This window comes from Elephas maximus, chromosome 24 (genome assembly GCF_024166365.1).
Source record: "Elephas maximus indicus isolate mEleMax1 chromosome 24, mEleMax1 primary haplotype, whole genome shotgun sequence".
In the NCBI taxonomy this organism is placed as follows: domain Eukaryota; kingdom Metazoa; phylum Chordata; class Mammalia; order Proboscidea; family Elephantidae; genus Elephas; species Elephas maximus.
The window spans coordinates 5,426,961-5,440,612 of NC_064842.1; the positions used below are offsets into that span (position 1 = coordinate 5,426,961).

Below are 13,652 nucleotides of genomic sequence, written 5' to 3' on the forward strand. Positions count from 1 at the left end.
TGTACCTGACCTATGAGTTTTGGACTTTCCAGCCGCCACAATCACGTAAGTCACTTCCTTAAAATCAATCAAGCTCTCTCTCGATATATATACATATCTACACACCCTTATACATATATAATACACACACACATATAGACATTATCAGAAGGGATCAGTCCCTGGAGACGGACATCATGCTTGGTAAACTGGAGGGTCACGGAAGAAGAGGAAGGCCCTCGATGAGATGGATTGACACAGTGGCTGCAACAATGGGCTCAAGAGTAACAACGACAGTAAGGATGGCTCAGGACCAGGCAGTGTCTCATTCTGTTATACAGAGGGTCGCTGTGAGTCGGAGTTGACTCCACGACCCTGACGACAACCACAACAACATATATATATGTTTATCCCTGAGTGCCAACAGTTTGCACCCCATTACTAACCGAAAGTTAGCAGATACATAGATATATGCACATGTGTATATATAACGTCTTACTGGCTCCGTTTCTCCAGAGAATCCTGATGTGAAGACACTTTCACTAATATTCAAATCTAAGAGAGCACACAACAATGTTTCACTCAGCAAAGAGGAGTGCGGGAAAAAGAGCAGATAATTTTTAAGGTTAGCGAGTGTTTAAGTAAACAAATCCTTGCTTATATTTTTTATAAGGTTATAAATTTTTACAACCTTCCTGGAGTTAACCTATTGGTATGCTTTAGGATAATCTTTCTAATGCATATTAAAATATAAAATAACTATACACTTCCACCCAGCTATTCAATTTCTATGGATTTATATTAGGAAAATAACTATAATATCAATAATAAAATATCATATGTAAAAAAGGAGCCCTAGTGGTGCAGTCTATGAGTCGGAATCAACTCGACGGCACTGGGTGGTGGGTTAGTGGTGCAGTGATTAAACGCTCAGCTGCTAACCAAAAGGTTGGTGGTTCAAAGCCACCAGCTGCTCTGTGGGAGAAAGATGTGGCAGTCTGCTTCTGTAAAGATTTACAGCTGGAAAACTCTATAGGGCAATTCTACTCTGTCCTGTAGGGTCACTATGGGTTGGAATTGACTTAACAACAATGGGTTACATGTATAAAAAATAAGATGAAATCCTTGACAACTTCAATCTTTTCTCCATTTATCATGATGTTGCTTATTGGCCCAGTTGCAAAGATTTTTGTTTTCTTTATGCTGAGGTGTAATCCATCCTGAAGGCTGTGGTCTTTAATCTTCGTCATTAAGTGCTTCAAGTCCTCTTCACTTTCAGCAAAGAAGGTTGTGTCATCTGCATATTGTACGTTGTTAATGAGTCTTCCTCCAATCCTGATGCCCCATTCATTCTTCTTCGTATAGTCCAGCTTCTCAGATTATTTGTTCAGCATACAGATTGAATAGGTATGGTGAAAGGACAAAATGGCACTATAAGATATTGTAAAAATGGCATAGGGGCAATGTCTGACCTCCTTCAACCCCACAAGGGGGAAGGAGAACCAAGATCAACAGCACAAGGCTTACTCCCACGAGGGGAGCCCAGACAAGCTGCCTCTCTCTGCTATCTTTACTAATTCTGACACCAGCTGTCCCTTCACAGCACTCTCTACTTCTCTGCTGGGTTTGATAATTCATTGCAATGGCCACGAAGAACTCACAGACCATACTCATGATTGCGGGATTTATGAGTGGAGTAACAGTTAGAAGTAAAGCCTCAGGAACACTCAGGATACAGCTCTTCCATCAGCACAGCCTCTTCCCAACTGTACTCACAGGCACGCCTCTCCCTAGCCGTAGGCCTCTCCCCAAGGGCACTCAGTTTTCCCTCTCCAAGGGTCAGGTCAGGAAGATCACCACGCAGTCTCCTGCTGCCGAGTCTCTCCTGCTGGTCTCTACTTCCTTGGTAGTGGTGGGCTCTTCTTTCTGCTCCGGAATTGGCTCCCTCTTAAGGCAAAACTGACCAATCCCCTTTGTGGGCCACGATTATCTTATTTGCATAGCCCCTCTCAACCACCTGGGTGAGAGTTACAAGACCACGGTGAGAAAGGCCATTCTAAGTAATTCAACACACCGCAGATACTACTATCACTGTCATTATCATCATTCTTATTTTAGAGCTGGAATAACTTCAGTTTACAGGCATTAAAAAGTTACCTCAGGTCACATGGATAGGAAGTAGGGAGTTGGAATTTGAACTCAATTTGAACCCTAGGGTCTTAGGAGCTATGGAATCAGATAATTGCTCAGACTCGTATGTATGTGCATACCAGAAGGATAGATGATAGATAGGCAGATGGACAGACAGATAGATAGAAGGAATTACAGATATGGACATTCAATTATATGTAGGTATATAGCTTTTTTCTATTAAATTATTGCTAATGATGCTGAGACATTAGAAATAACCTAACCATTCTTTAGCAGGAGCTTGTTTGTAGCTGAGTGACGAAACTATATACAATTGTACACAGTGCAGCCATTTTAAATGGGAAAAGTATATTTACATGAGAAGTTATATTGACATGGAATGCTGTCCGTAATATCTGGAGGGCAAGTGTTTATTTTCAGAAGGCTCAGAGAAAGCGTACGTATTATAATTTCATTTTTGGAAAATACTATTTTTATATTCACATCTCTAGTTATAACTTATTGCCATTGAGTCAATCCTGACTGATAGTGACCCTATAGGACAGAGCAGAATTGCCCCGTAGGGTTTCCAAGGCTGTAAATCTTTACGGAAGCAGACTGCCACGTCTTTTTATCTGCGGAGTGGCTGGTGGCTTCAAGCTGCTGACCTTGTGGTTAGCAGCTGAGCAGTTAACCACTGCACTGCTAGGGCTCTTTATCTCTGGAAGGGTGTAAAAAGTGCACTTTGTCTATCTCTGAAGATAGAAATACAGAAAATACTTCCTAGTTTACACAGTTCTGTATTGTTTGGATTTTTTTAATAATGAGCTCATAGTATTTAATAATTTAAAATAACTTTTCCATCTTAAAATGTAGGTATCTTACAGATCATGGTGCTAGACTTTGCAAGATAATTCTAATTTCAACCTCTGATCTTTTCAGGATATACAAAAAAAAACCTGTTGCCATCGAGTTGATTCCAACTCACAGCAACCCTATAGGACAGAGTAGAACTGCCCCATAGGATTTTCAAGGAGCACCTGGTGGATTTGAACAGCTGACCTCTTGGTCAGCAGCCAAACTCTTAACCACTACACCACCATGGTTTCTTTTTAGGATACAGTGTATATTATCTTCTTAAACAATATGCCCTATTTTTAGGGTGGGAAAACATGAACACCATAGATACAGTTAATTATATGTTTGAACATTATTTCTCAGTTTCTATCTAACACTTTTAAGTACGACTTAACTATAGCTCTTACATTAAAACACAAATAAATGAAAGAAAATACAGTGTATTACATATTGTCCTTGCTTAAAAAATTTATTGTGATAGAGAAGTCTTAGTTTTAAAGCTCTCCTGAATATTTTTTAAATATTGTTTGATAGTATTTTTACTAACAATGTAATTGGATGAAATAAATAATATTGCGAAGTTAGAGCCTTACCATTTAAATTCTGTCCTATTCGAATGGTACCAGAGGCAGGATTGGTAATGGAACCGCTCAGAGTTCTTGCCTCAAAAGCTTTGCTGCCCTCCTCCAAACCGTTGGTGAAGAAGCTGATTTTTGTCTGATCCACCTGTAAGAAATTATCACCATTACTATTTTAATTGCACAAACTTTCATTTTAGGATGACCGCATCTGAGCTGTCTTTCTTAATCCCCTACTTGTCTACTTTCTTCAGCTGGGAAGAGTGGAAACAAATTTTACTTTAATGGATCAATGATGTATCTGTGTTTTTCTAAATCCAAATATTCTGGTTTTGTGCTTTGACGGTGTTGTAGATTCAATTGTGTGCCCCCAAAATATGTGTCGGAATCCTAATCCCTATGCCTGTTGATGTAATCCCACTTGGGAACAGGATTTTCTTTGTTATGTTAATGAGTCCATGTTATTTTTTAGGTAGAAAAAGATTAGGAACAGAGGAATAAAAAAATCTGTTGTTACCGAGTTGATTCTGACTCATAACGACCCTGAAGGACAGAGTAGACCTGCCCCACAGGGTCTCCAAGGAGCAGCTGGTGGATTTGAACTGCCAACCTTTTGACCAGCAGCCATAGCTCTTAACTACTACACCACCAGGGCTCTGGGTAGTCACAGACATACAGAATTATTTGTCCCGTATACTTCACAGCTTAGCCTGCTATGAGTTCATAAATTTTTTCAGGTTATACTATTTTTAGGTATTCATTAAATTTGTTATAGTCAGATTGGGAAATAAATCAGAAACAAATAAAACAGAAAGAAATATGCAAAACCAGATACACTAAAAAAGTATTAAAAAAAATTGCCATCAAGTCAATTTGACTCATAGCAACCCTATACATGTGGATATAATTCAATTTAAGTTTCTGGTACGAGATACTTTTTGTAATATTTACTTTTTGAGGTGTTGGTATCCAGTTAGTGAATTTTCAGCTGTAGTTCCACACTTTAGAATAACTAAGAAACTTGCCAAGTCTATTTCAGGATAATTAAATCATGCAACCTAACAACAATCTACACAAGGGGTCAGCAAACTTTTTCTGTAAACAGCCAGAGAATAAATATCTTTTCTTTATGGGCCAAACAGTTTGACTTTGCCAGCCAAATGGTCTCTGTCACAGCTATTGGACTTATGCCACTGTTGTGCAGTCATAGGCAATACTGAAACAAATGGGCACACCTAGGTTCCAATAAAACTTTATTTTAAAAACAAGCAGCCAACCAGATCTGGCCTGTGGGTCTTATTTTGAAGACCCATGGATTGCACCATAAAAAGCTACCAAATTTTTGTTTGCATGATAAAAAAAAAAAAACCTGTTGCCATTGAGTGGATTCCAACTCATAGCGATCCTATAGGACAGAGTAGAACTGCCCCATAGGGTTTCCAAGGAGCACCTGGTTAGCAGCCGTAGCTCTTAACCAGTAGGCCACCAGGGTTTCCATTTGCAGGATATGATCCCTAAAGTACCCAATTTAATTCAATCAAACTTCTACGTAGAGTACCTCACTCCCGGTATTTATACAAAATCTTCAGTGACCGCATATATTTCTGAATAAACTGATCAGCTACTTGGACATCACCTTAATCTATATAAAAAGTTCTCCTGCTCAAGGGTTTTTAAATGAAATGTGAAAGCAATGCCTGCCCCCCTGATCAATAAATGTGCTGGCACGGCAAACAAAAGGCTAAGTGGAAAAAGAGTGATGTAGTATCTTACTACTGGAAGGTTTAATGCTCAACATTTTATTTTAAAAATATATCAAATCATAGCCTTCAAAATGCTATTCCTATTTAAGTCCTTTCAATAATTGGTAAAGATAAATACCTGTTCTCAGGTATGCAAACGATTGTCTTAGGAATATCTTTCAATAAGCTCCCTCCCCCGCCCAAAAGAAAAACAACTCTGGAAGTTAACATCACATTGTTTGGTAATATTCATTCTACAGAAAGTTACCAATGTGGCTTTTCTCCATTCTGATCAACCTGTTTTCATTTTAACCTTGTTCTTTCTTAAATCCACTGGCCCAGAGTTGCATTTTCTTTAATTTTCAAACAAAGCTTTAAAACATAAAATCACACACCCACTCCTCATAGACTTGGATACATACCTCTCTGCTGGGTGGCAGGGCTGCAGTTTTTTCTTTTTCTTTTTTTTTTTTGCATCCCATTTTTTACAGCCTGTTACTGTCATTTGCTGGTTGACTGTTATCATTATAAAAGATACAGGCTTTTCTACTTTGTTATTTGTAGCATTATCTCATGTTTTACAACATCTTTGCGCAACATGCAGGCACATGAAATATAACTAGGGAAAAGTTCGCGGTGGTATTAACGCATAAAAAAGAATGTGGTTCCATCTCCACTGTCTTTACCCAGCCCAAACCTGATGAACAGCCAATTTTCCTTTATCACATTAGCACAGCCATGAGGGAAACACGTTTGTTCTAGTCAGCTACACTAAAGATACTATTACCAATCTAACATATACATGTTTTATATCAGCAGTATTCTCAGAGCAGGAGAGAACCAACAATATATTAACACTAGCATGACAGTTTATTTAAGAAAAGAAAATTGTCTCTGTAAAGGGACAGAAGTTAGAAATGTATGGCTGAAGCTCAGTGTCACTGGTCTAATAAAGGTAATAATTCTTAGGCTTTCTTTATAGCAGGTAACACTCCCCTGACAGTTGTGTCATATCATTCAAATAAAAATGTTGTCTTTTACAAGTTTAAGTGCACCTTTATTTTGAGTCAGATAGAAAGCATGCTTTTGATTTTCTGTATTCACTGTATTATATCTGTAGTCAAGAGTTCAAGACCTCTTTTTTTTTTTTATCAACTCATCACATATTTGCTTAGTAGAAGGATTCTGTGTCACTTGAAGTGAATTCCAGAAGGATGTTTTCACTTTGTTGGTACTTAAAACATGATGAACGATGACCCCAAGCCACTCTTCCACTGTCCCCACCCCTACCAAGCACCTTTCTAGAAATAAGATTAAATCTTCTTTGGTTTCCTGTACCATATATTCCAAGATTCTCTGAACTATTTTACAATTCTGATCCGGGGCCCCATCACACTGAAACGGTGAAGACTCAGGTGGCTTTCTGCAATAGCTCATTCTGATGGTCCCCTTGCCAGTTATTCAGGGGGATAGGAATATATATGATGGAATTTCTGATTTGTGAAAAGAATGCCTTCTGCTAAAGTAAACTTCCCACCCACTCATTCTCAACCCCTATGAGAATTACAGGCACTTGAACGTGTTTATTGGTGTAGCTTGAATGAATGAATTAGCAGTAGCAACTGTAGAAAAGGCTAGAAATCCCTTCATCCAAAGACATATTGGAAAGAAGATATGGGGGAGAAGGTCACCCTCAAGCCTTCATTCTCATAGAGTTTCATATTGCATTCTAATTGTTTTTATTGTTATTATTATTGGTTAATTTCTTTTGTCTCTGTGATAGGTTGTACTGATCCTTTGAACTGAAAGAGAGTATAAGATTGAAAACGAAGAACTCCAGACATGCCTGATTTAAAAACCAGCTGCCATCAAGTAGATTCCAACTCATGGTGATCCCATGAGTGTCAGAGGAGAACTGTGTTCCACAGGGTTTTCAACGGCTGATTTTTTTGGAAGTAGATCGCTAGGTCCACTTTCTGAGGTGTTTCTGGGTGGACTTGAACCTCCAAATTTTCCATTAGCAACAGAGCACAATAACAAATTGCACCACCCAGGGTCTCTATGCCTGATTAGTGGGGGGTATATTCAAAAGTCCAGAATGTCACACATTAGCTGAACAGCTGCCAAGGAAAAAATAAAATCAAGTCCACCTAGATAGAGGGAAGCTCAGGATCACCTCTTCCATCGAAATGTCAAATCTTTTGTTATTCTGCTCTTGCCGGCTACCAACAACCAAAAGAAAATGCTGACTCAGGCTAGAAAACAAACAGGCAGAGTAAACTGTGCTGGCTTCCTCACTGGAGAAATGGTTTTTCCATTCCTATGTCTTTCTAGTTTAAATTTAATTTAATAAAGCATCAACCTAGTACTCACAGTGATCCTATGCATTACACCAAGAAAAGAAAGTCCTGATCCTTTCTCTCAAAGAACTTGTATTATGAAAACTATGGAATAGTAGTGTTAGGATAACTATAAATGATAACAGGTGTTTTTAACTTAAGTACTGGATCTTAATGAAGTTAATGAAGTCATATCTTTCTCAGGGGGTTTCTCTAAGGTGTTATGTGTATATACATATATATATGATATCCATATTCACTGTTATGTGTGTTATATGACGTATTTTCAGACGTTCTTTGTGGGAATTTCTTCCCCATAACCAATTTAGAAGTCTCACAAGAACAGCAGTTTCAGTTAAAAATGGGCCTCATTTTTAAGCAAAGGCATTTTTAACTGTTTTGAATAACAAGTTTTTAAATAAATTTAACATAAGTGATCTGGGAATATTTCTTAAATTCAAATTTAGCCTGGAAAAATGGTGGTGGACAATACAAATATAGAGGACAGCATCTTCAATGCTAAGGAACTCAAACAATAAAATCACCATGACATGAATCAGAAGGTAACACTTTGTGGAGGAAAAAATCTTGGACTATTTGAATCAGAAATTGTTCTGAAATAGAAATTCCTATTACTAGATTAAAGAAGGATTTGCATATTCTACTATTCTATGGATAACTTTTAATTTTTAAGCATAAGTGAGGCCATTCATTCTTTAGACATCATAAGACTATGTTAAAATCTCACATGTGTGTTGTAATGCCCCTGCCTGAGAACATGTGGGATGTCCCCCTACCGCTTACTATTCCGAACCGAAGGTAGTCTGAAGCTTTTCCTCAATCACCCCATCCAATTTTATTTCTAACCATTCATCAACAGCCAACCTCCAGTCTAACTGGTGAGCTCTCCTCACTGTCTGCTGATGACAGAATGCTCAATCGCTTCTCCATTTTTTGTTCAAGCTATTTTCCACATGGTAATAATCTTGCTACTAACTTTCATTGATCTAGACTTTAGCATTGATTTCATAAATTCTTTGTCAACTACTTCAGCATCGTGTGAGTAGTTTGCATTTATTGAGATATCAGCATATCAAGCACTATTCTAAAATTTTATGCTTATTCATTCTTTTTATCCTTACAACATCCCAAGGCAAGATTTGCTATTATCTCATTTTAAAGAGAATCACAGAGAATCAAAAATAAATAAATAAATAAGTCAAGGTCACATAGAAGGCACACTGGTTCTAGAACCTGTTTTAGCCACTCAGTTTTAATTAGTTGTTTACATCCAGTTAGCATTTAGAAATAGTCTCATTGACCATCTAGTTTATCAAACCTATCCAATGATTCTCTTCCATCACTCTATCTAGTGATGACTCAGCCTTTGTGTGAACACCTCCCTCAGTGAGAAGGGCAACAACTCCTGCCTCCATGCGTTAATCACTTGGTGTACGTTCAGCGCTGTGTAGAACACTTATATTATCTCACTGGCTTCTCAGACTGTCCCTGTGCAGCTTTGTTATCCACACGCTACAGACGAGGGCCTGGAGCCTTAGCTGCTCCAGTATTCTGCCTCCACAGACCTGTAAATCTTTTCATCTTTCAACAGATTTTACTATGACAGGCAACTGAGCTGAAGGTATCTCATTATAACTTCTGTTCATAGGCCCCTGCTCTAACTCTTGGGCTCACACAGCACATAATTAATCTTGCTTCTATGTAAGAGTTTACACAAATGTAAAGAAAGCTATCATTCCACTGCTAAGTCTCCTTCAGTATAGATATGGTGAGTTTTTGCAATGATCTATACATGACATAGTTTTGAGTTTCTCTGCTTAAAATGTGGCTCCAGAAACACTACCATCTCTGAATGTGGTTTGACCTGTCACGTTGGAGCAGAAATGTCGTCTTAACACAACCCAAAATTACATGCTAGATTTTTAGCAATGACATCATGCAGCTAAAACTAATAAATCATGTTCAGGTGACTCTGCACTAAAATACTAAGGCTCTTTTTAAACCCACATAACGGCGAAGTCGCGTCTCCCCCGTCCTGCACACGTGCAGTTAGTTTTGTGGACCCAAGGGCGAGAATTTATATTTATCCATGTTATATTTCATCCTGTTAGATTCAGCCCATTGCTCCAGGCTGTCAAAATCTTTTTGGATCCTATGTCTGTCATCCAACATATTTACCATCCCTCCAAGATTTGTGTCATTTGCAAATTTGATGAGCACGCCCTAGTGCTGGGCACAAGCTCAATAAATACCAACTGATTGATTGACTAATTGACATCCCCAAAATAAAACCAGCAACACAAGCTACACTGTACTGCAACTCTAAGCAATAAAGAAAAGGCACCATTTTGTAACAGATTAAATGTGTCATACCGGTACTCTTTTATGTACTTTGCAATGGCCTTGTTTACTAACATTGGGTCTGATATGACTACAAATAAACTCTCCAGCCTATCAAATAGTCTCTACCTATTGGCTAGAAACCCTGGTGGCATAGTGGTTAAGTGCTTCGGCTACTAACCAAAGGGTCAGTAATTCGAATCTGCCAGGCGCTCCCTGGAAACTCTGTGGGGCAGTTCTACTCTGTCCTATGGGGTCACTATGAGTTGGAATCGACTCCACGGCACTGAGTTTGATTTTTGAGTTTTTATCTATTGTCTATTATACAAACACAACAAAACAAGGAATTGAGACAATTATTCAGGCAAGATTTCTTTGGCAGAAATTAATCACAGGGGCTACACAGAACAATTTGGAATGGGTATGGCCACTCTACCAGTTTCATTCACTGAATAATTGCTTAAATCTTCATTTTCTTGGTCTATATAAAAGATGTCATGGGCATATAACTTCATACACAAATATGCTACTCAAAGATTTTACTTTCTTTTTGTTTGTTTTTATTTTGCATTTGCCATGAGCTCACATATTCTATTTTGACACCAGCCCCTCCTCCTGTACCCCTCCTTGCTCTCACACTTTTGTTTTTTCCTCTCGGGGCACCTCAGACAGGCCAGGCCCTTGAAGTGATCCACGAAAAAAGCCTAAGTGCATTACATTGCCACCCCAGGCATAATCCTCTGGATTTGCCGTTCTCCCCTTGATATCTATTAACCCCCTCCATATCCTGCAGCCTCCCACAGACAAGCCCCCAACTGAATCAATCTCTAAAAACTTGACATAGGCATGATAGCAGCTTTCTCTCTCCTATCTTGACTGGGTATGAAATTCTCCTGGCTATTTCTTCCCAAACTATTAAATTACTCTCTCTACTTCAAAGAAAGCTATGAATTTACACATATATGGGATGAAAAATCTGCCAATGGTCTAATTTATTGTTGATTTCTTAGGTAACAGGAATAGAGTCAGCCCTCTTCTGTAGAAACTGCCTAGGAACATGTCATGCAAAATTGCACACCTAAGACTGCTTTGGGTGCAAGAATGATCACGGTCATCTACACTCTTAGTTATCTCAATAAATCTTTGCTGCCTTTTTCTAATTTTATCTGTAGAGAGGAGATAATTTCCAAAAGATGACCAGAATTAGCCGTAAAACACCTTTCATATTTTATACTCCAATGATCAAGAGGTCATTTATTTGTTACAGCTGCATTTTCCTCTGCTTAGAAGTCAGTCAACTTCTTGTTTGGTCTCCCCTGTTTAGGGAGAAAATTGTTCGTCATACCCTTCACTAAAAACCAACACGTTATCTGAAAATGGTCCCATTGTTTGAATGTTTAATGAGCACATAGGATGTAAAAATGAATAAAACAGTCTTTTTCTTCAAGGAATTTGAAAACTGTAATGAAAATAGGCATTAGAAAGTAATTTCAAGGCAAGGTGATATATGCAATAAAATAACTGTGAATAAGGTGCTTCGGGAAAAGGAGAAACAGAAAAATTTTCCTAACATCTGCTCTTCCAAAGACTTCCCCATTCTCTCCTCCCCACTATTGCAGTATTCCTCAAACAAGATGCCTCTACTTGCTTTGTCCATTTTCTTTTTCTGCTTCCTCTGTAATGCATTCCAAGTAGTCAGTTTTAGTTTTTATTACTTTTATATTAAAATATTACTCTTCATAAATATATATTCATATATATTACTCTTTATATATAAAGAGTTGCAGATGGAAAACCAAATGGGTAGAACACGCTCAGCATTTCTCAAGCTGAAAGAACTGAAGAAAAAATTCAAGCCTCGAGTTGCAATAGTGAAGGATTCTACAGGGAAAATATTAAACGATACAGGAAGCATCAAAAGAAGATGGAAGGAATACACAGAGTCATTATATCAAAAAGAATTAGTCGATGCTCAACCATTTCAAGAGGTGGCATATGATCAGGAACCAATGGTACTGAAGGAAGAAGTCCAAGCTGCTCTGAAGGCATTGGAGAAAAACATGGCTCCAGGAATCAATGGAGTATCAATTGAGATGTTTCAACAAACAGATGCAGCACTGGAGGTGCTCACTAGTCTATGCTAAGAAATATGGAAGATAGCTTCCTGGCCAACTGACTGGAAGAGATCCATACTTATGCCTATTTCCAAGAATGGTGATCCAACCAAATGTGGAAATTATAGAACAATATCATTAATATCACATGCAAGCAAAATTTTGCTGAAGATCATTCAAAACCAGCTGCAGCAGTATATCAACAGGGAACTGTCAGAAATTCAGGCTGGTTTCAGAAGAGGACGTGGAACCAGAGATAATCATTGCTGACGTCAGATGGATCCTGGCTGAAAGCAGAGAATACCAGAAGGATGTTTACCTGTTTTTTATTGACTGTGCAAAGGCATTCAACTGTGTGGATCATAACAAATTATGGATAACATTGCAAAGAATGGGAATTCCAGAACACTTAATCGTGCTCATGAGGAACCTTTACACAGAACAAGAGGCAGTTGTTCAGACAGAACAAGGGGATACTGATTGGTTTAAAGTCAGGAAAGGTGTGCATCACGGTTGTGTTCTTTCATCATACCTATTCAATCTGTATGCTGAGCAAATAATACAAGAAGCTGGACTATATGAAGAAGAACAGGGCATCAGGATTGGAGGAAGACTCTTTAACAACCTGTGTTATGCAGATGACACAACCTTGTTTGATGAAAGTGAAGAGGACCTGAAGCACTTACTAATGAAGATCAAAGACCACAGACTTCAGTATGGAATATACCTCAACATAAAGAAAACAAAAATCCTCACAACTGGACCAATGAGCAATATCATGATAAATGGAGAAAAGATTGAAGTTGTCAAGGATTTGATTTTACTTGGATCCACAATCAACAGCCATGGAAGCAGCAGTCAAGAAATCAAAAGACACATTGCGTTGGGTAAATGTCCTGCAAAGGACCTCTTCAAAGAGTTGAAGAGCAAAGATGTCACCTTGAAGGCTAAGGTGCGCCTGACCCAAGCCATGGTATTTTCATTCACATTATATGCATGTGAAAGCTGGTCAATGAATAAGGAAGACCGAAGAAGAGTTGACGCCTTTGAATTGTGGTGTTGTGAAGAATATTGAATATACCATGGACTGCCAAAAGAACGAACAAATCTGTTTTAGAAGAAGTACAACCAGAATGCTCCTTAGAAGCAAGGATGGCCAGGCTGCATCTTACATACTTTGGAGATGTTGTCAGGAGGGATCAGTCCCTGGAGAAGGACATCATGCTTTGCAGAGTACAGGGTCAGTGGAAAAGAGGAAAACCCTCAAAGTGGTCGATTCACACAGTGGCTGTAGCAATGAGCTCAAGCAAAACAACGACTGTAAGGATGGCTCAGGACAGGGCGGTGTTTCATTCTGTTGTGCACGGGGTCGCTATGAGTCGGAACCAGCTCAATGGCACCTAACGACAACATATATAAAACAGAAAAGTTGCAAGAATAGTACAAAGAATTTTTTTCAGAATCATTTGAGATTAAGTTGCTGATGCTGTTGTTGTTGTCAGGTGCCATCCAGTCGGTTCCAACCCATAACAACCCTATGTACAACAGAAT

The 13,652-nt window shown here is 38.6% G+C and overlaps 1 protein-coding gene across 3 annotated transcripts in view; it reads right to left on the reverse strand.

The window, feature by feature from the left end:
* The window catches only part of USH2A (usherin), a 906,431-nt gene that overhangs the window by 834,153 nt on the left and 58,626 nt on the right, over nt 1–13,652 (reverse strand). For all 3 annotated transcript variants that reach the window (XM_049868232.1, XM_049868231.1, XM_049868233.1), the window contains one exon: nt 3,561–3,693. In XM_049868232.1, coding sequence (XP_049724189.1) covers nt 3,561–3,693 — 133 coding nt within the window. The remainder of the gene's footprint in view (nt 1–3,560; nt 3,694–13,652) is intronic.